This window comes from Cebidichthys violaceus, unplaced genomic scaffold, assembly GCF_023349555.1.
Source record: "Cebidichthys violaceus isolate CVI_PGR_0920_01 unplaced genomic scaffold, fCebVio1.0.p SCAF_1, whole genome shotgun sequence".
Taxonomy (NCBI): Eukaryota; Metazoa; Chordata; class Actinopteri; order Perciformes; family Stichaeidae; genus Cebidichthys; species Cebidichthys violaceus.
This window is the reverse complement of record NW_027176262.1, coordinates 14,509,243-14,530,313: the sequence shown is the minus strand read 5'-3', so window position 1 is coordinate 14,530,313 and position 21,071 is coordinate 14,509,243. Positions and strand designations below refer to the sequence as shown.

General features: G+C 42.1%; 1 protein-coding gene across 1 annotated transcript; it reads right to left on the bottom strand.

The window, feature by feature from the left end:
• Window positions 1-12,940: 12,940 nt before the first annotated feature.
• LOC137873750 (ras-related protein Rap-2b) lies at window positions 12,941-15,449 on the bottom strand. The gene is made up of 2 exons (XM_068712138.1): window positions 14,554-15,449; window positions 12,941-14,067 (listed from the first exon to the last, which is right to left on the bottom strand). The coding sequence occupies exon 1, from the start codon at window positions 15,156-15,158 to the stop codon at window positions 14,607-14,609; it is 552 nt and encodes a 183-aa protein (XP_068568239.1). The 5' UTR covers window positions 15,159-15,449; the 3' UTR covers window positions 12,941-14,067; window positions 14,554-14,606.
• Between the last annotated feature and the right edge of the window lie 5,622 nt (window positions 15,450-21,071).

Here is a 21,071-nt window from a genome sequence, read left to right as displayed (position 1 = left end):
AAATCACAGTGTAATTACTGTACACAGAGGGAGCTGGATTGAGATACAACAGACAAGTGCAGACAGCACCAATTAAATGCTGGTTTAAGTGTGTTGTTGTCATGGTGACTAAGCTAGTAGGCTACCTCTGAAATTCTGTTTCACATTAAATGCTGTTGCTTTTGTTCCTGTGCCTGTCTCTTTATCCTTCACCTTCCTCCGCGTGTGTCTGCCTCTCACTTCATCCCCGCCTGTATCCGTCTGACTGGTTGAAAAACATAAAAAATAATCAAAAAACGGTCTCAGTTAACTGGCTTCACACTGCCTCGTCTCCCTCTCCGCCCCTCTCTTTGTACGTCTCTTTCCATTCCTCCTCCAGCTGTGCCCTCATCCATGTTACCACGTTCGACAGTTAGCAGCCATTGTGGCACAAGATGCAGTGGGGGTGGAGGATTTGTGCCATGGGGGTTTACGATCTGTCTCTCCCCACATTCCTAAAGAAAACACCATGTTGTTGATCGTTTACCTCAGTGTTCTGAGACAGCGAGGTAAATGGTTTTATGTGATCTGCCTAATTGGAGAGAGAGAGCCTGACTAGAGGAGAAGCGTGGGAGCTTTAGAGTACTTTGATTTCAGTGACCTTTCCTTTTCATGCAGTCTGGCTCAGCTGCAAGTCTACGCAGGTATAAAACACAGACGGACATACAGATGCGCAGACAAGCAAAAATAGAAAAGGTTCAGGGACAATAGCAGTGGTTTTGCAAGTTTGGATTTCTTATAAACAAACCACATTTGCTTGCTATTGTCAAAACAAAGATTTAAACAGTTCCAGGAATCCGTTGTTTCCAATTATTTATGACAACCAATAAGCAGAAGGATGTGTCATCTATCACAGTGAATATTAATTAAGTCAACTATGTATTTCTTGTCAAAGCTACATTATTGCTGCGTATTTACATAGTGCAGACTTTTCAAATCAATTCAACTTAAAAATGACGTTTAGTTTATAAAAACTGCTTATGATATATTATGATATATATATATATATATTCTTATATTTCAGATTTTCATGGCTTTGTCTATACTTTCTATCAGTTATGTTGCCATTGAACTCAACACATTAACTAATGAGATGTGGCAACACAGGAAAGACAACAAGCTCTGCAGGGCAAGAAACACAAGTGGTCTGACACTAAAACAATTTTATTTTGAGGTTCAACAAAAGCAAGTAAATGTATGTGACATCAAAGTTGCAACCAGGAAGTTGATCTGTAAACTGTGAAAGATGTTTGCTAAGCACAGTTTGGATAATAATTAAATCTTTCATTTTCTTTCCCTATACCGGATACATATAACCTGTCCGATTGTCTATCCAGAGCTGAGTCAAGGGCAACTGGACGAGATTCTTTAAGCAATGCTCAAATTGCTTGTGTTCATTGCTACGATCAAATCAGATTGAAACAATATCCCAAATATTTGAACACAAGACAGTAAGAAGGAGAAAGAGAGAAAAGGGGGAGACAGAGTGAGAAAGTGCAGCTCGCTGAACCGACAAAGCAAATAGACAAACTGGTTGGACGTGTGGGAAGAAGGTATGAGTTGACTTCTGCGTTATGGCTCAGGAAGGGCCTGATGACTCAGGTAGGCTGGGGGCAACTTGCTTCGGAGAAAGATGGAAAGCTTAAGATGTAGACAAGTATAGGCAGGCGGGTTGAAAGCAAATCAGTGGAGGAAGAGGAGGAGGAGGGACGACAGCAACAGCGAGGGGAGCAGAGAGACTGACAGATGAATACAAGAAAGGCCTGTTGGGTATTGCTGTTATACAACAACAAACGTGAAGGTGTAGACTAATTACAATGCACAATACGAGTACATGATACTGACGTTGGAACAATTGTGTGTGTGTGTGTGTGTGTGTGTGTGTGTGTGTGTGTGTGTGTGTGTGTGTGTGTGTACGGGTGGCTCTGCTGCCTTTGCATGCGGGATTTATCTTTGCCCAGCAGGCAGTGTTGTACCATATGGTCCACAGAGAAGATATTCCTAAAAACAACACACACGCACACACTCAGACACGGCTCACACATGAACACATTATGCGCACATGAAGAAAAAGAAAAGAAAAAAAGTGATAGAGAGAAGAAGAGGAAGAGAGAGACGGAGAGTCATTGGTGAGCAAGATAGAGCCATCTGCCCACCCTGGATTGCTGAGAACCACAGATCACAAACCAAATGATAATTACACAACAAGCTAAAGCTGTGCTGATTAAAGCAATGAATATTATATTTGCTTACGAATAATGCAAAACGTTAGGGCTAGAAAAAAATCAGACAGGCAGGCGAAAGAGGAGGGGAAAGGAAAGTAAGATAATAAATGATAACTCCTCTGACTTCTCTTTATTCTTCAGACAGGAAGTTTGAAACACCTGAAAAGATGACAGCATGCCCCCTGAATCCCCCTCACACAGCAGGCCCTCCAAGAGGGGGGGGGGGGACCATAAGCCCCTCAGAGCCCATATGGTCTGGAGGCTTACGCACCCTGAGATGACATGAGAAGGCAAGTCCAGAGGCTGGATACATGGTGCAGGAAGAAGAAACGGAGCATTCAGAGATGTGCGCTCGTGTGTGACACACTCTAGGAAAGGCGTCATTTGTGTGAGCCCATGAGCATGTTTGGATAACCATTTGTCTGGCTTCAAGGCTAGAGGGGGGAACCTAACTCTACAGGATGTGTGACATGGTGGAATTTGTGTGTGTGTGTGTGTGTGTGTGTGTGTGTGTGTGTGTGTCAGGGTAAATAAATAAAGAGCAATAATGACTCTGTGTCATATGATCCGCCTGCACGGTGACACTAATGGCATTAGCTCCAATGAGAGACCTGCAGTGTGGCCTCCTATCGTCCCTCATGTCCTTGTGTTTCTCCTCTTCTCCATTTCCTCTCCTCTGTCCAACACTTTTCCCTCTCCTGCACTCATCTGTTCAATCTTGTTCATTGATTTGTTTTAGATTGTTTTAGACACACTGCTGCTGCAAGGATTAGGCCTACCCACATTTTTTAATTGGATGGCATCTCATTACAGATTCACAGACTCGGAGATACACAACCCAGATATCAATCAGTATTATCACGATCAACTCGCTGTTCCAAATTGAAAGAGGATCAAGGGAAGACATTAAGATACTGATGTGCCTGTTTGAGTAATTATCCTAAGAACACAGAGGGGTTTGTTGTTTTTGATATGTCAGTCAGATGTTTTGTTACATGTGGAAAACAGCTTTGAAGACATAATAATGGATAATGGATTTGCTTGAGGTTTTGTGGAGTCCAATTAAACTAATACAGAACACAGATTAAAGGAATAGTTTTATTTTGGGATAAAGGCTTTTTCGCTTTTCTTACCGAGAGTGATTAGAGAAAAAAAATGATACCACTTGTGAATGGTAAATATGAAGCTGCTTAGAGCAGCTGATTAGCTTAGCATAAAGATTGGCAAACAGAGTGAATCTTAAGGCAACAACATTTGTCTACCAGCACCTTTAAAGCTCACTAATCTTTACATTATCTTGTTTGTTCAATTTGTACAAAAACAACAATAATTTACGGACTTATGTTTTTCGGGGTTATGTGCTGGACTAGCTCTTGGGTATAGTGACATCCTGGAGTCTTATATATATTAGCGAGGATAGTCTTAGGCATGCCCTGGGGCAGGGAGGAAAAGAAGAGTGCAGGGAAAAGGAAAAGAGCGGCACAAGGACCGACACTGAGTCACTCAGCGGGACAGGAAGTCTTAGATGGAGACACCCTTCCTTCCTGTCAGCGCACTGATCACTAACACTGGACACCATTCAGTCTCACATCACATGACAAGTGTGACAAGTATTGTGGTGTGGACAGCATCATGTGTCGTATTTTGTGAAGTTTATTCAGAGCTGTAGTCAAGGCTATGTGTTGCCCATGGTAACTTGTTTTAGTAAAACTGCAGCATCGAGTCCAAGACTCTGGCTCCACAGGAAGCCAGTTAGTGTGAAATCTCAGGGAACCGTAGGTTTTTTCCCACCTTCTGCTTTTGATTTCAGTGCCTGTGATGATGAAAAATTGATCTCCCAGGGGTGTATATTTATCCTAGTGTTTTCTTTTGGTAAAAGCCCACAGGCAGCAGGATTAGGACACACTGAAATCTCAGCAGCCAGACAGTGAATTTGAGCACACCACCCATTGATCAGCAAATTACTTTGTAACCAAGCACAACATGCCAAAGGCAGAAAGGAGCAGAGAGCTCCAGATTTATGTGCAGCTCCCATCTGTTAACATGCTTTTCAGTTATCTTATTGTGCCTGTAGCCCAGCAAGATATTTGCATATGAGCACACACAGACTGCAAATATCATTTTGACACCTTTAAAAAAACAGTGAGCAGGACTGGATGTAATTTTCACAGGGAGACATTGGATGAGTTAGATCACACCACTAAAACTGTGAACCTGTCATAATGGAGGAAAATTGACAAATAGCTAAAATGGTCTCCAATTGGATACCACACACACCCCTGCCATTGCTCCGCTATTGTACCCAAATGTGGCTGGAGATTTTGGCACTGAAGTACTAGAATTGACATGAAGAGTTATACCTCATTCACGTTATATCGTTCACGCCATTATGCAACATGCAACCCAATATGAAAATCAAGTCACGTCAGCCTCAGACTCTTAATTCAGAGTCTGAAATATTGGGAATTTCTGACAGTTGCCATAACTCCCACTTACTGCCTAGAACTACTAATGTTTCAACAAACTGCTGGAAATATGGCTGCAAAGCCACTATCACTGGCAGTTATCTAAATAATATCCTAGATTGGCACTAATAGAATCAATTCAGATAGTAATACCCAGTGTTTGTTTCTGGCTTCAATTGTTTACAAAGCAAGCAAATTTAAGATATGCTATATCAGGTGTGACTATAAGGTTAGCTGAGGAATATACTTTGAATGCTCCCAAATACGGTGAACAGAAGGCTTTCCTGTTCTTTATATTGTGCCAACATTACATGAATACACTATTAAACACCCAAAAGATACCTTGTTGGACAGTATTGGCACTATGGAGCCATGTTTTGGTGAGTTGTTTGTACCTTGTGCTCTACTATTATGCACAAAAGGAGCCACATGTTTGTGCATGAGCATGCAGGTGATATATGCTATTCCAGGTGATATATGCTATTCCAGTGATTAAAAAAAAAGAACCAAACAAACATATACATGCATGAGGAAAAGACAGAAAAGAAAAGCTATACTAGCTTATTATTCAAAATGTAAAAAAACATGTTTGATGTGAAAGGAAATGCATGTTTGATAGGCCTCAAGTAAAAGTGTGATTTGTAGGGAAACACTGAATAAAAACAAAACTGTTATTTGTGTGTATTTAGAGTATATAGGCTACTTTAACACTGCAAAGCAGTAGTGCTGGTAGCCAAAGTGCAGCAGGATCCAGAGCCCGGTGATGTGGGTCAGTAGACTGGAGATTCCCAGTGAAACAGGAGACTTCCTCTTCCAGCTCCACACAGGACATGAGCAATTTCCTCCGAGCCTAGCGTCTCCAAAATTCCCAGAAATAAATTCAATGTAAAAGGTTATTTCTGGGGCATCGGCTATATCTACAACATGTAATAACAGTTTCATGTGTGGTCATTATGCTCTTGCATATGTGAACAATGAGAAAATGCCGGTGTAATTGCACATACACTCACTGCACCTTGTCAGCACAAAAACATCACAATGGTTTCGGTGAAAATGAAAGAGACCAATGTGTGACTCATGACTTTGTAACCTGGTGTTAGGTGTTGACGCTGATTTGGCTGTAGAGGTATGAATGTTTGGTTCTGACTACTGCGTCGTCACACTCACTTCCTGCTGCAGCGTGTTGGTGTATGAGACAGGGACTCTGGCATTCCGGGTGGGGCTTCAGTGTAATTTTACTAAGTGAACAGTTAGCAGTGCCACACACCGATTTGTCTGTGCACATTTCCTGTAAAGACCATATTTGGAAAATGTTTCCGAAAGATAAATAAACACGCTCTGATACCTTGGCTGATTATAATAAACTTTCCAAACTTTCTCAATTTACTTTTAAATGAAAACGTTATCTGTGTATTATACGGTGTGTACTGACTCCTTGTCAGATAAGAAACCATAATAAAAAAAGGTCACAAATTCAAGGCTCTCGACATGGAGATATGTGACATTGACTAACTTCAATGTAAATCCTCCCGTAGCATTAGAGGACGGTTAGAGCATGTGACATAGCATTAAGTCCATGAGTGTCTGCATTGAGCGGGCCGGCGGCGAGCAGGGTGGTGGAAGGGTCAAACACAGAACTTTTGTCCAAGAAACCAATGTTTGTGTCCTGTGCAAAACTAAAAGCTAACATTGATATTTTGTCTCCTGAGTCATCTGAGTCGCTATTCACGTGAACTGTTTGTCAGGCTAGTGACGTGAGTCACTAGTAACTGGGTGACGTAACTACATGGTTTTGTTGCCTAAGTTTATTTTGAAAGGACACTATGCATGCAACGACATGTTGAACCTCCGATGCCACGGGGCACTGGCAAAAGCGGCGGTATTTGATGAGTTGAATAGTTGTTTGCTGCTATATTAATGCTCTGAATCCCGTAGAGAGAACCTTAGAGACATAGAGACAGCAGGATGGGTTTAATGTTATATGAAAAGCCACCAAAAAAAATTGTTGGAGGCCAGTGGGTGTTTTACTGTGTGGATGGGCTTTTTGTTTTTGGTAATGTGGTGGTTTTAGGAAACAGACATGACATTTTGTCATTGTCAAGGCCATTATTACCATATGTTGGGTTGAAAATGTTGGAGATATCCATACTAACTGTCCCTAGATAAGAACACGATGACAAACACATATATCCTCAGAGCTCATATAAACAAGGCAGTAAGGCATCTCACACGTACTTCTCACATGACAACCTCAGCTCTTCCTTTTTTAGCGTTTCTCTCCCACAAGGTTCTTTTTCTGCCCCTTGGTTGCTCAGGTTATAAAAGAGATGTTGCATAACCCTGCCTCCAGAGAAAAGTTTGATGATGAATTTGGACTGATAACTGGGGGAAGGAACGCAGAGAGACTGAAGAGGAGTAAATAACTTTATAAGCACACCTAGACAGTAACATGGTATCTATCTAAAAAGCCCTCTTCAGTTCTCAGAAAGTGATAAATTCCTAGAATGAAATAATAAACCAAATTGTTTGAAAAAGGTGACAAAATGACAGAATATAGAGAATCAATGGAGGGGGGAAAAAATATGATTGAATGAGAAAAAGAAATGAGATTGCAAATGAGGGAGGAAGGTCACAGATGTCACAGCATGTTAGTCACAATGCTCATGTTGCTGTGGTGACAGGAGGGCAACGCCAGAGTGGTGGGAGGCAGTCAGATGACCCAGGATCAGGCCCTGGAGGAGGATGCCACAAACCCTCTTCTGACCACAGATCTACCAGATGCGGGGGGGGGGGGGGGAGGAGAGCAGGAAGATGGAGCTGATTGGAAGTTACATGTATGTGTAAAGGTTTGAACGAAGCAGGAAGCAGAATAATGTAGTGAGTAAATACAGATTTTGTTCAGCAGAAGGCCAGACCAGGGTTCAGACCCCATTGACATCAAGCATCCTGTCGTGCTATAGTGTCCATAGCACGATGTTGACTCCCACCAAGAGCCACTTGCACCAAACTGAGCCTAGCAGTAACTGTGGAGAGATTTTCGACATCACAAAAAAGATTAGGAATGATTTAAACTCCTTAACTATTAGGTGTTTGTTTTGTAAAGATAACTGGACCAACTGACAATGCTAATGTTAGCTTGATAATATTTAGATTGAAGAGTAATATCTGAGCTCAAATTACAAAACATAAGGCCAATAACATTAGACTAAATGAGAAAATTATGTCAGGTAGATAAGCATAATATTTCCCACTGATCGTACTGCATGATAGCAGGTTCAACCCAATCCAGATCCAGGGATGCTGTTGTGTTGCTGACTGCCCTGAGACGTCCTTATGGTGGGGGTGCAGAATTATTACATCACACCAAAAATCCCCTAGGGCATTATCACAACCAATAGCTACAAACTTCTAACTTACCTTCCTCTGTGGTTTCACCCAAACATTCCAAAATCACACAAATCACATGGTCGGGCCCAAATGATGTCTTTTTCCCTTCTCTGAAAGTGACCTAATGCATCACTTCTAAACATCTGATGTAGGCCTATGATCAAACAGGCACACAAACAAACCGCAAGGAAGCATTCAAGGCCGTTCACTTCGTGTAAGTTCTGTAGCAGAGAACCCAAACCTCAGGAGCTACATCTGAGGCCTACTGGAGAGCCACAGCAAGCCAAGTGACAGACACAGTGCCTGACTCAGTGAGGCCAAAGGTAACATGTTATCAGAGATGTTAGTGAAGTTCTTAATATATTTAATTATACCTCCAGAAAGATCAAATTGCACTCTGCCATGCCTCCATAAACTCAATGACCTGCTCCCCCCCCCCCCCCCCCCCCCAAATCATAATTAAAACACCGATTTCAACTGAACTCAATTACAAATCAGGTCTTCAAGCATTCCTTGTCCTCACTGACAGCAGTGAACAAAAGCTATTTATCCACACAGGCGACGTTGCGAGTAACTAGTACTAGCTGGCCCATTTGGCCTAGTTTCCTTGTCAGATTGAGCACTGGTGTGAACTAAGACAGCTGTGCTATGATTATCTAAAGACGGGTATAAAGAGCAGTTTAACTATATGCCCGGTGGGATCCATCTTGTGACACAGTGGGCCCAGAAAAACTTTGTAATCTCTGTCATCCTTTATCTCAGCTGCTCTCTCTTTCTCCACCTTGGTGTTTGTTGTAGCTTCTTGGCCTCAATCAACAGTTTTGATCGGCAAAGAAAAAAACAAAACGAGGAAAGCTGGGGGAACAACAAGGAAAAGTAATTTCCAATCAGACTTGAGGGGCAACCGCCCTGAAATGAACCATAAAGTACACAAAAACAACTCCTTGTCACATCCCAACTTTCTCTCCCGATCCATTGCTCTTTCAGCTCAGGCTGAAGACATGTCCAGACATTACAGTTGAAGGAATGACAAGAATGAGAGGCATTCCGGGGCATTCCCATCTCAATACAGTCAGCTCTGAATGAGAAGGCCACTCCCTGATTTACAGATCAGAGAGACAGCGAACTGAACGAATAACCAGTCACAACCCTTCTTACTCTCAACTGACCCTTGTTATGTTTCCTCCGTCTAGTAGAAGAACTAGTTTACACCATCGAGCCCACTCTTCTGTGCGGAGCAACACAGTAGCACTCCTAAACTGCTGTGATAGATACAACTTTCTCCAGCAAAAGCTACATATTTGCAGATCTCTCACAAGATACCAGAGGCACCATTAATGAACCATTAAGGCCTTGCCTTGCCTTGCTTTAATTGCAGTATGGTCGAAGACTATTCTAGTCCCATGGACTAGGTAATAACTGGGTAACAAGGAAAAGGAACCTGTTACAATAGAAGACGAGAGTGATGCCTTTGCTGCTTGTGTCTGGACAAAGTTTGGGTGTTGGAATGCAGCAGGAATCTAAACTGCAGTGGGTTTAAATGTGCACAACATGGGTTAACTGCAGTGTGTGTGTGTTCATGTGTGACTGAAAGAGAGCAAAAACAAAGCTCATTCAACTTTCTACGGGAAGACAAATAAGGAGCAAATGGTTATAACTGTGTTGTTATGGTAATGCTAAACACAAAAATAAATGTGTGACACAATAAAATTAACAATGCTGCACTGTCGAATGCAGTTATTGTTAAATTATATGTGTCGTGTGATGTGTCAAAATAAACATGTAGAAGAAGAGAGGCCAACAGAGTGAAATGGATTTCAGAGAGCACACTGCCTCAGACGGATACAGTACATAACAGGCACATCTGCCAAGAAAAGCAGGCGAAAACCACACTCCTGAACACAACAGAGCCTCAAAAATAGCATGATGACGCTGGGAGAGGAAGAGAAGTCTGTAATTCAACAAGGAGCCTATATAGTGATTAAGTCCCATGTAAAAAATGCAAACACACACCACCCACTCTCACTGCCTGTCGCAACACTTCCTGTCAGAGCAACTGCTACCAACAGCAAAATAAGAGAGGAGACGCCGAAGATCTGCGCAGCAAACAACACACTTAACCCTCATCTTAATCATTTAAAAAAAAAAAAATCAATATTTAGTTCATTGCAACCAAGGAAGGGAAAATATTTATCGAAGGCTGTTAGACCTCTACAAATCTCTTCACAGAGCAAATAAGCTTTAAAAGTAAAATCACACTTCCTGTCATGAGCAAAGAAAATATACGTTTGTGGAAACTCAAGAGGAAGATGATCAAACAGACAGACACCCTCCTCTCTTTACAGTCACCATTCCAGCAGTGGCTGAACTCCCATAGGTCACGAGGCCACCCCCGAGCTGCCATACCACATCCCAACCCCCCTTAACCATGGCAACCACATCACATGACCATCTCCCATGACCAGCAACCACTGACAAGCCGGGCCGTCAGTAAAACTGAACACAACCGATTTCCTGTTGGCTGCAACTGAAACCAATAGATTTAAAAACAGCCTAATTAAATTAGTTGACTTTCTTTTTTTTTCTCTTCTTTTTTTTAAAGGCTGTAATTCAAGTATGCAAAAATGTGGCTTCAAAAGAAATTACTGAAACTTACTTAATAACTAAAAAGCTGAAACCAATTAAACCCACAACGACAACATTGGAGCTGAATTGTGCAACAAAAACAAAACAAAAAAAGGAGCAGGAAGTTCAACTTTCACCTTCTCCCTCTTTAGAAAGAGATAGATAAAAAAGAAACAGGAACTCGACAGGCCCCTTTCTCTCAAAGGGCAGAAACGTTCTGCTATCAGATGTTAAAACCACAGCAAGAGGCAGAAGCTGCGCAGCAGTCGGAGATGGGGTGTGTACATGTACAGAATCTGGGACATAGCTGTAATAACATCTCTTTTTAATAAAAGGCAGAGTTAAACTTCAGCTCTGTTCATGTCTAATCACACAATCTGTATCAGGGCCTTGGAGAAAACGTACTATCAGTTTGGGCTTGTGGATAGATAACACAGCTGTAAACTAGCTGGGGCTTTACGGTGGTTGTAAGGAAGATCTGAGAGCTGAAACCAAATATTAAGCTGTAGTTCAACTTCGAGGAGTGAGAAAAATACACAGGCTGTGTGTGTGTATACGGTTGTCCATACTCCCACAGGAAAAATCTGCAAATACTATAAAGATTGTTTACACAGTAGGGCTTGGCAATATCAGAGTTTATAATCGTTCAGTTTAACAGTTTTGTGATGATATGGATATAAACAGTGTGTTATCATTGATCAAAGTCTAAATTAATGATTTAAAGCGCTAATTGTAACTTAAGAAATAATTAGCAATCGCATAAGGACTATTGTCGAATATGATACCCAGTTCACGGAAATATGCAAATATTTAATTATATTTACCTAGGTCTTGGCATACTTTTAGTAATATATATATATATATATATCATAAAAAGTATTTTCAATACAAAAATATTGATTTCAACCATGTGGCCCAGCTATAATGTACTCAACTGTTCGATCACACCTGTTGGATGCAATATTCGATGCTCCACAGTCACATGGCAAAGCCAAAGAACACATATGATACAACCGCTTACCCCGGCTAACAGGCACAGATACCCTACTCAGTCCCCGTATGGTCGGAGCCCTGTGAAGGACAGTGACAGGCAGACACGTGCTCCGACTCACGGAGTACATACCATAACGCAACACATATACAGTACAGCACATATCCACCCTCAGAAAGAACCCGAGCTCTACGTGAAGCTCGTCGCCACAACATGGTGGACCAGCCAGCCGGGTGCTAGGTCCTCCCTGCAGGTACAGACCAGAAGCAGAGCGGGCCTGGTCAGTCATACCGAGAGAGAGAGAGAGAGAGAGAGAGAGAGAGAGAGAGAGAGAGAGAGAGAGAGAGAGAGAGAGAGAGAGAGAGAGAGAGAGAGAGAGACACACACACACACACACAGGGCTGAAACACTACTACACCCACGCAGTCAAAGGAGACTCTGGAGCTGCAGAGCCTCTATTTATGCATGTTAGATTGGTGAGCAGATAGAGGTGTTTTCATCTTGATTACATGTTGTTGGTGAATACAGCTAAGGTTCATCAAAGAGGCAGCAATGACAAATCTTCTCAGGTACTTAACAGTTATCTTCACACAAATTCCTGCTGTTCAGGCGCATTGCATGGGCTCCGATAGCCTGACAGTAACCATGCTGAGATTAGCAGTGTCATGTAAACACTGCAACGGGCTAACAGAGGTGAGTTACAGACCATGTAAAGCACCTCGGTCTGGTTTCTTTCAGCCTTTGATTTTGTACATTCATCACAGTGGTCTCAGCGTTAACCACACAGAAGTGGCTTTGGCCACAGTAGAAAAAAACAAATCTAAAAACAATCTTTGGGGCAAAATGCCTTTCATGTTAACTTGAAGGTGCCCAGTGATTTTGTCAACATAAAACTCAAACACATTGCCTTTTTCCTTTTGTACTCCTACTACACGTTACCCTGAGGGTTATCCTCAACTATCAAGGACCTCATGCAGGTTTGTGTTAAGGTTTGTTACTGTAAAGTATACACACAACTGAACGTTTACTTTTTGACCTACTGTATGCATTTCTAGTAATCCCGTTATTTGTGTGTATCCAAACACACTAAGCTGGTGGTTAAGCAATGATAAACTTTAGTTCAAACTGCTCACGACAACTTTGTTTAGGATCAGCAAACTGGCAATTAGCCATTGTGGGAAAACGTTGAAACAAGTGGATCACGTCAACAAAGAGAAAACACAACCTGGTTTAATTTTTTAAAAATGCAATTTGTATTAAAAGTCTTGTTTGCTTTTTTTAAAAACAGACAGCCCGTTGTTACAGGGCTCGTCTGAAATTAAACGTACAATCAGGTTAGATTTGTCAACGGTACATCATCACAATTCCTGTTAAAAACAACAAAATAAACATAAAGAGAATTTGATTTAAGTGGTCTGGAAGGTAAGCGTTTGGTGTTGTTATCACGTCCAGGAAGATTCCAGTACCTGTGCATTTCAAGAGATAGGTTTGGCCAGACTAAGTAGTAGACATTGCAAAATGAACACCTTAGACTTCAAAAAGGCCAACGTAAAACATACAGAAAACCGCCATTCCATTAACAAAAAGCCTATCGTAGTTTCTTTTTAGCCTCCACCCCTACGGGATTATCCAGAAGAACAGTTCACTAAATTGTGGATTGCCATGTAGAAGGGTTCTTTTGGTGATACATGTAGGTTGGCACTAAATCTGAACAGCTGACTTGTTTTGGAAAGGCACTCGACACGAGGATCGATCGGGTCACCGGCCCCATGTCTCTTAAGTTAAGGTCCGCTCTTACACTGAAGAGAAGATGGAGGAAAAAAAAGTGGCACTCATCACGTTTACTCCACCAGCAGATAAGTGGTGTCATCTTATTTTGAAAAAAAAACCCAAAAACATAGGATTTGGAGTGTTGTGGAGCATTGCTCCAAAACGGATTAGGCAGAGACATCCCCCAAATCTTTACCAGCCCCAGACTGTGCAGTTTCTTTAACAAAATATACTCTCTCTGTCTCCGTATACAGAAATATCCATTTATGAGTGTCTCTAAGTGTTGTGCCCTCCATTTCTTTTCCATTGGGGTTTAGTTCCAGTTGTGAGTACAGTTGGAACTGGTGAAGGGGATGTTGCTGAAACTCTGGATCTGACACTGTGTTGACATCAATGGTGGACACTGATCGTGCAGCAAAGATACTCCAACCCAGCAGAATTCCTGAAGAGTGGACCCCTCCCTCTGAGTCTCAGTTGCTCCCCTCCTCCTCCTCTCGTCCCCCTGCAGCATTCCTCCCCGTGTTTTCCTCCAAGGCCAGGGTGAGACACGAAGAAGAGCTCAACAGTACACACTTGCTGCAACACACTGCCACAAACGAGAGATAGGAAGAGTCATGAATGAACTACAACAACCTCTGACCAAAGATAAAGAACAAAAACACACTGAAATAAGGCTAAACTCTGGGCCCTGAATGTAGGTCATACAAGAACATTGAAATCTCCCGGCTCCTGCTAACCTGTTTAGCAACTCCAAACTGTGGGTGTACATATTGAACCACTAACTTTGGAAACCTATTTTAAGTCCGCCATAGCTTGCCACTCTCGTTCTGCAAATTAGACAGACACTTCCTCAAATGTGCTCAGCAAAACAATAGACTGCAGGTGTCTCGCTGAATGTCACCAGTGGAAACTAACTATGTGCTTTTATGAACGAGAACTGACAATAAAAAAGGCTAATCTGTGAAGTGAAGCTAAATTGAGCATACATCCGGTATCTACTTAATATGGACAAGTACTGGTTAATATCACTTATGTCAGCTTTACATCCCCAGTGTGTGGTGTCTCAACTTACCATTGCAAACTTAAAACCGAGCAAAGAATAAAACTTTATGGTTGTCCTTGTTCTTAAAGGATGACACAAGACGAGCAGCACTGGTCGTCGCCGTTTGGTGTCGAGGCATAGTTCATCTGTCGGACTATCTCTGCAAACAGTTCGTCCACCGACGTCTTATTTTTGGCTGAAGTTTCGATGAACGGGCAGTTCCACTCGTCCGCCAGTGCCTTCCCCTCACCGGACGAGACCTCCCTCTCCCCCTCCAGGTCCACTTTGTTTCCGACCAGAATCATCGGCACTCTTTCGTACCTTTTCACCCGAATGATCTGATCCCTCATCGGTTTGATGTCCTGGAAGCTCTGCTGGTTCACCAGGCTGTAGACCAGGATGAAACCCTGGCCGTTCTTGATGTACAGGTCTCGCATGGAGGCGAACTGCTCGGTGCCCGCCGTGTCCAGGATCTCCAGGACGGACGGAGAGGAGTCCACCTCGATCTCCTTCCTGTAGAAATCCTCTATCGTGGGGTCGTATTTCTCTATGAAGGATCCCGTCACGAACTGGACGGTCAACGCGGATTTACCGACCCCTCCGGACCCGAGAACCACTACTTTGTACTCTCTCATGGTTCCCAAAACAGCCGACACTCCGCCGTGAGCCCGCTAGCCGCCCTGCTGGGTTTCAAACCGCTCACCGTTGCGTCTCCGCCAGCAGTTTTGTTCGGGCTCTGGTCGGTGGATTACGGGGCGTGGTCGTCAACTATCGCCGTTCAGGGGGTTAAATACGCTCGTTTCAGAGCTACACTCAGCATTCGTATTGTGGCATGTTGAGTTCCCGACGAAAGCCAAGCCGGTTATTGAGCGAGCTTCCCCCGTTTTCGTTCAAGTAGCCACCGTGCGCCCGTTTCAGCCTCTGATAGAGTCAAGTCAAACGTAATTACAACCGTCTACTTCCTGCGGGAGCTTTCAAAATAAACGTCTAATGGCCTAATGTGTCGTGACCATTGCCCTGCAAAATGAACCCAGTTACGGTCTCACGACTTGTTGAAAACAACAACTCATATAAGATTGTTGCACATTCGTCTCGCTAATTATTACGTTATGTAATAATTATAGCCTTCCCTCTTGAACGCGAAACCATTTCCTTTCCGGTATAGTCCTTTTCTAACTCAAGCTAACTTGACGACGTGAGCTTTTCTGCACTTCCTGCCCACACTCAGCACGCAGTCTGCGTCCCACGTCACTCAATAAATACTCTCCAGTGTTTAGTTAAAGGTGCAGTGCGGCTGCAATCGCACAGTCAGCGCTGCTGCTACACTCAAGCTACCCACGCAGACCTGCCACACCTTAGTTTCGACATCACTGATCCTTGGGCTTACTACCGCTTGACTCATGCTCACACAATTTACTGGAAAGGCCTATCTACTGCAATCTGTGCAGTCAGCTTATTGCTTAACCCCCAAACACAATATGGGTCTTTGGCTTACTTCATGCCTCTTGAACTTTGGGTCCATCACATTCATTTCAACCCCCCAAAGATACCAACTAAATCAAACCGACATCAAACAACAACTACAATATTTCAAAATTTAAAGGGAACCCCAAGAGTTAAGATGTGGATTTTTACCATAATGTTGCCGCTTTTAAAAAGTATCAGCAAACCTGAAAGGCAGGGAAGTGGAAGTGACTCACTTTATCTTGTGAAGCATTTCCCCACATATTACACATTATAGAGTTTTTGTCTTACATGTCCCCACACTCTTGTGCTTATTTGGTTTTCTTGTTGCAACCCAGTAGGTTACCAAATTAATCTTCATTTCTTTGTTCACTGACTTGTGCCATTGAGCCTCTTTTCTGTAGTCAGTTAAATCAATATCTGATCCTCAATCAGACCGACCAGGAAGGAAAGTTGTTTTTTTTTCTCTTGGTTGTCTCTCAAACTATTCTGAATCTGGAAGTTATCTCTGACTCATGAATTGTGGTGTGATCTTTAATCCAAGTGGAAACCACGTGAAACATTTGTAATAAAATAAATAATTTAAGTCATCACATTTCTCAGTTTATATGTGTGCATATGGGGTGTGTATAAACTCATCATTACATTCTTGGGAAACAACCACTGTTTCCAATCAATGCCCGTCAGTGCAGCACAGTGATGATTAAACCACAGTCATGACCTCATCACCTCGAGGGATGGCTGGGAAAACTCTGCCAGATCAATGGAATTTTTATTCATCCACAAATCACCAACAGCGATACAACACACACTCGTGCAGTGCGGTTAGACCCTGTGAATGGGGAAGTAAATCTGTGAGTTGGTGCATCACTGTGCTTGTTGGAGCTCAAGCAACATGTCATAATGCTCATATACAAACGCATAGGATTTCCATAAACCTACACACAGATGTAAGGCGCATGCAGATGTTGACATCAGAGGATTTTGCCTCAGTTTTAGTGACGGTAAAGTGAAACACGTGGATTAGCATGTCATGTGTGCTTTCCAAGTGCCCTGCAGCCGGCCGCTCCCCAAATCCTGGTAACAAACAACAAGTCAAAGCCTGAAGACAATCAGCACTCTGCCCCATGGGGAGTGAGGGTAATGTGACACGGAGCCTTGTGATGTGGATTGTCACGTCTGTGAGAGTGATCACCCTGAATGTAAAACCACGAGTTTATTTTCACACACCACTGATAATTAGATAGACATGTCACTTAATCAGTTAATGGAATCCCAAATGTGAATGTATCTCAACAAAGAGCTGGATTATGGTGATGCGTGGCCTTTCACACATTGTGTTTAGGGCTTCTGGCTTGAATTAACATTTACTGAGAGATATTTGATGCTGATGTTATAAAAAAAACTGGTTCCAAGTTGTTGTTTTTTAAACACATAAATGAATGCAAGACTTTAAGGAAAGTTTTCTTTTCTACTGCATCTTTAAAGAGAATAAATACATTTCAAGAGTTATTGGTCACTTTTTGTGTTACTGTCCCATTACTGCAGCTCAGCAAGGTATCAGGTGAAACACAAACTTGGACTTTCAGACTAAAAAGCTCATTTCAATAGCAACTTTGGAAGATACAGGCTCATTATGCTAATGTAGACTGCTGATGCCTCATAGCTTTGGCTAAACTTTATAGATTTTTGCAGTGTAGACTTTTCCCCTCATCTCTTACACTTTACGGCCAGTATGGATAGAAGGAATGCAAGTTTGTCCAATATTCACTCTCCTTTTAATTCTGTGTTTGGTCTCCACCAACTCCTCGTGGAAATATTTGTCTTTTTAGCTGCTTAATGTTCCACTATGTTCACCAGCTATGTCTGTCTGCCATTTGGTGCAGGACAGGTATAATGGGAGCTTTTTCGCTGAAAACAGCCCATTGCATCTGGAACCAACGCTGATGAGAGCAGTGAGACTGAACCAGACATGAGTTCAAACTTGCTGCTAAGTAATTTGTCTAATTAGAGATCTACTGTACGTACATACTATAGCCATTTGATCCATTGTTAATATTGAAATATTGATTATTGCTGCTTTAAGGTATACTTGCATTGCTCTTTTCCACATGTTTTAGCTTTCCTCACTACAGCTCCTTATAACCTCTGCCAAGGGGCCTGGACTCCTCGCCCCTGACCTAATACCACTTCTATCTCATATCATCCCCAGCATGCTCTAATTGAAATAGCTTGAAATAGCCCGAGGACTGCCCCTGTGTGATCTATTCAGTAAGAGGTGAAGGTCTACAACAACACGCTAAGATGTACAGCGACAGGTCTTTAATCCTCACTCCTTGTCCTGTGAGAGTGACGGTAGACTAATTAAAATGTCTGAGACCACAGAGCTAATTAATAACAGAGATAAGTCCCCTCCAGTGTTTTCATATCACAGGGACTCAGAGGCCTTTCAAACCAATTTCAGGCTCTAATTTCAAAAGAAAAAGACCTGTGGCAACATTTTTTTACCTGGTTTAGATGCACTGTTTGTAGCCTCCTGACCTTCAATTAATTACTCTATTTTCATAGTTTGTATTTCCACTCATCCTCTGTAGCAGCATGTGTGTTTTGATTTATGAATGATTCAGATGGTGGGAGATGCCCATTCATCATTTCAGTAGCATCAGAGCACGGGGTGAATACAATGCCTTCAAAAGCCAACTTGTGATTAGACTGCACACGCTATAAAAGCCACAATTATGGGATAGGATGCATGGCAGCTGTAGATATGGCATTAGGGTTTTAAATTGTTACTCATTACACAAATAAAGTCAATTTAGCGTTGTTATGTAAATTGATTCCTCTGTGTTATCGAGTCCTCTGACAAAAGTTGAACACAACAGTTCCTCTTGTCTGTGTTACCTGAGTCGTCAGCAAGTTGTCTTCACAGGTTCCATAATCCAAGTGTCCATGTTAATTTGTTTTCTTAAAGACACAAAATAACAGTTAATGATCTGTTTGGGGTCCTTGAAACATAATCCACACATTTGTCTTACATCGTTTTATCAACTTCATACTTAAGGACTTTTCCTAATTTTATGAACATTGCTTATAAACACCCCCTGCTAGAGGAACTACACATTACTTTTGTTTGGGGTCTCAAATCCCCAGCTGTAAAACAAACACAGAGGATATTACAAAGCTATTGGACTGAAAAGTAAAGCTTTAGACCTCTCTGCGATTTAATTGACCACAAAGATAATGTAACATTGCTATGTATCATAACACACTGTGCATTTTATTTTGTTTGTGAATTATTTGTGAATGCATCGCCCATATAATGCTTGAAAGTTTGAGCAAACTTTTTAAAGAATGTTTCATGGGCTTCATTTTGCACACTTAGTCCACAGTGAAAACAGAAGGGAAAGACTGAGATGAGTGACTGTCCTGGATCAGATACAAACCAAGTGTATCACAGTTGTGACTTCAAAAGGATGCTGGATCAATCTGATGGGTGGCAACAATATGGAGGATTAGAGGAAAAACCAGCTGCATTGATTAAGTTGATTTTCTTCTGACTTTTTGTTTGCTAAAAAGGTTGGGAAGACAGGACTAGAGGAGTTCTGTATCTGCAGTGAGACGCTTTGTCCAATGGAGGGCAGCAGACCTACATCCAACCTTGTTAGAGCACTGGCAGTTCCTCAGATGTTGTTTTCATAGCTCAGGTGAGCTAGAGACTCCACACTGAGGTGAGAGTGCTGTGAAATGTGTAGGGTATGTGTCATTTTTACACAGCAAAAAATGGAATTGCCTATGGTAAATTTATGGGCGTGTGCATAAGAAGTAAACACGTTAAAACATGTGATTGTATTTACATTTGTGTCAGAACATGTTTTGTTGCATACATATGCAACATAGCTTCACAATTCTGAAAGTGACATGAATATAATGCACAAACACAGCAAGCAGGGGAATTTCTGTTGACATGGTTGCTGGATGAGAATTCAGTATTGTTCAAACTGGAAGAATGAAGACAAAAGCCTGTTGTCTCGCGTCAAATGCCATTATATTCATCAAGGAAGCAAGAGCGGTCTGGAGAGAAACTGATAGACATTGTGGCGTACACTTTTTCAACCAAACTGATTACAAAATGAAAAAAAAAACAGGAGCAAGAGAACACATGATGTGCAGAAAACAGAAAGAAGAAGTAGAAAATATAAAAAAACAACAACTGGGTGACAGAGATAGAGAGTAGAAGACACAGGGTCTTTCACCGAGCCCACAATGCCAGCCTTTCATGCGTGGAATTTGGCCATCATTAATAATACATACAGCTCTGTCCAGTGCAGTACAGTTGACTGCTGGGGGTTAAAGTTTAGGGTTGAGAGTCACAGTAACCATCATCATCACAGAGAAGAGCCTGACAATCTCACTTCCTCACTGAAGCTGATTGAGGGTACTTCATAATAATGAGAAATGCTGTAAGCGACTGTGTTGTTGTCATGGTTTGGAGCTCGAAGGCTGCCTCGGGAGGCTGCAGCAGTTTTGTAAAGTCCTCAGGCAGATGTGAATATTCTTGTCGTACCCAGAGGACATTCTGGGGAGTGTGATGTCCACGGTTCAGTGTTGTGTCCAAAGAGAAATGGCAGAATCCCAGCAGCAATGTAATTACTGCTGCTGCTAACACAATGGGAGCAATTCATCCATTAAAATAGGAGGTGTGTGTGTGTGTGTGTGTGTGTATGTCTGTGTGTGCACTCATCCTTTACCACTCCACACACTATCTGTGCTAAATAGGAATTGGAATTGGAAAGTCTCTCAGGTCCACTGGGATTTTTCACGGAAGACCTCAAATTGACACAAAAAAAGTGTCTGACTTCTCACCTGATATAAGACTGGCTATCGCCATTGCAGGAAGTGTTTGGGTGAAATTTTGGCCATGTCCCCACTAATAGGAAAATATTTGAGTTAAATACTCATGTCTGTGGACTAAAAATTAAGTTACAAAGGCCTCAGACTAAGAATACATCCACCTTCCAGCACATCTAAAGCTAATGAATTACCACAATATATCTCATTTGTTAAATACGTACTAACAGTAAAGT

Bases quoted from the DNA above. Each gene is read 5' to 3' on its own strand.
- LOC137873750 (XM_068712138.1), bottom strand. From the start codon at position 15,158: ATGAGAGAGTACAAAGTAGTGGTTCTCGGGTCCGGAGGGGTCGGTAAA.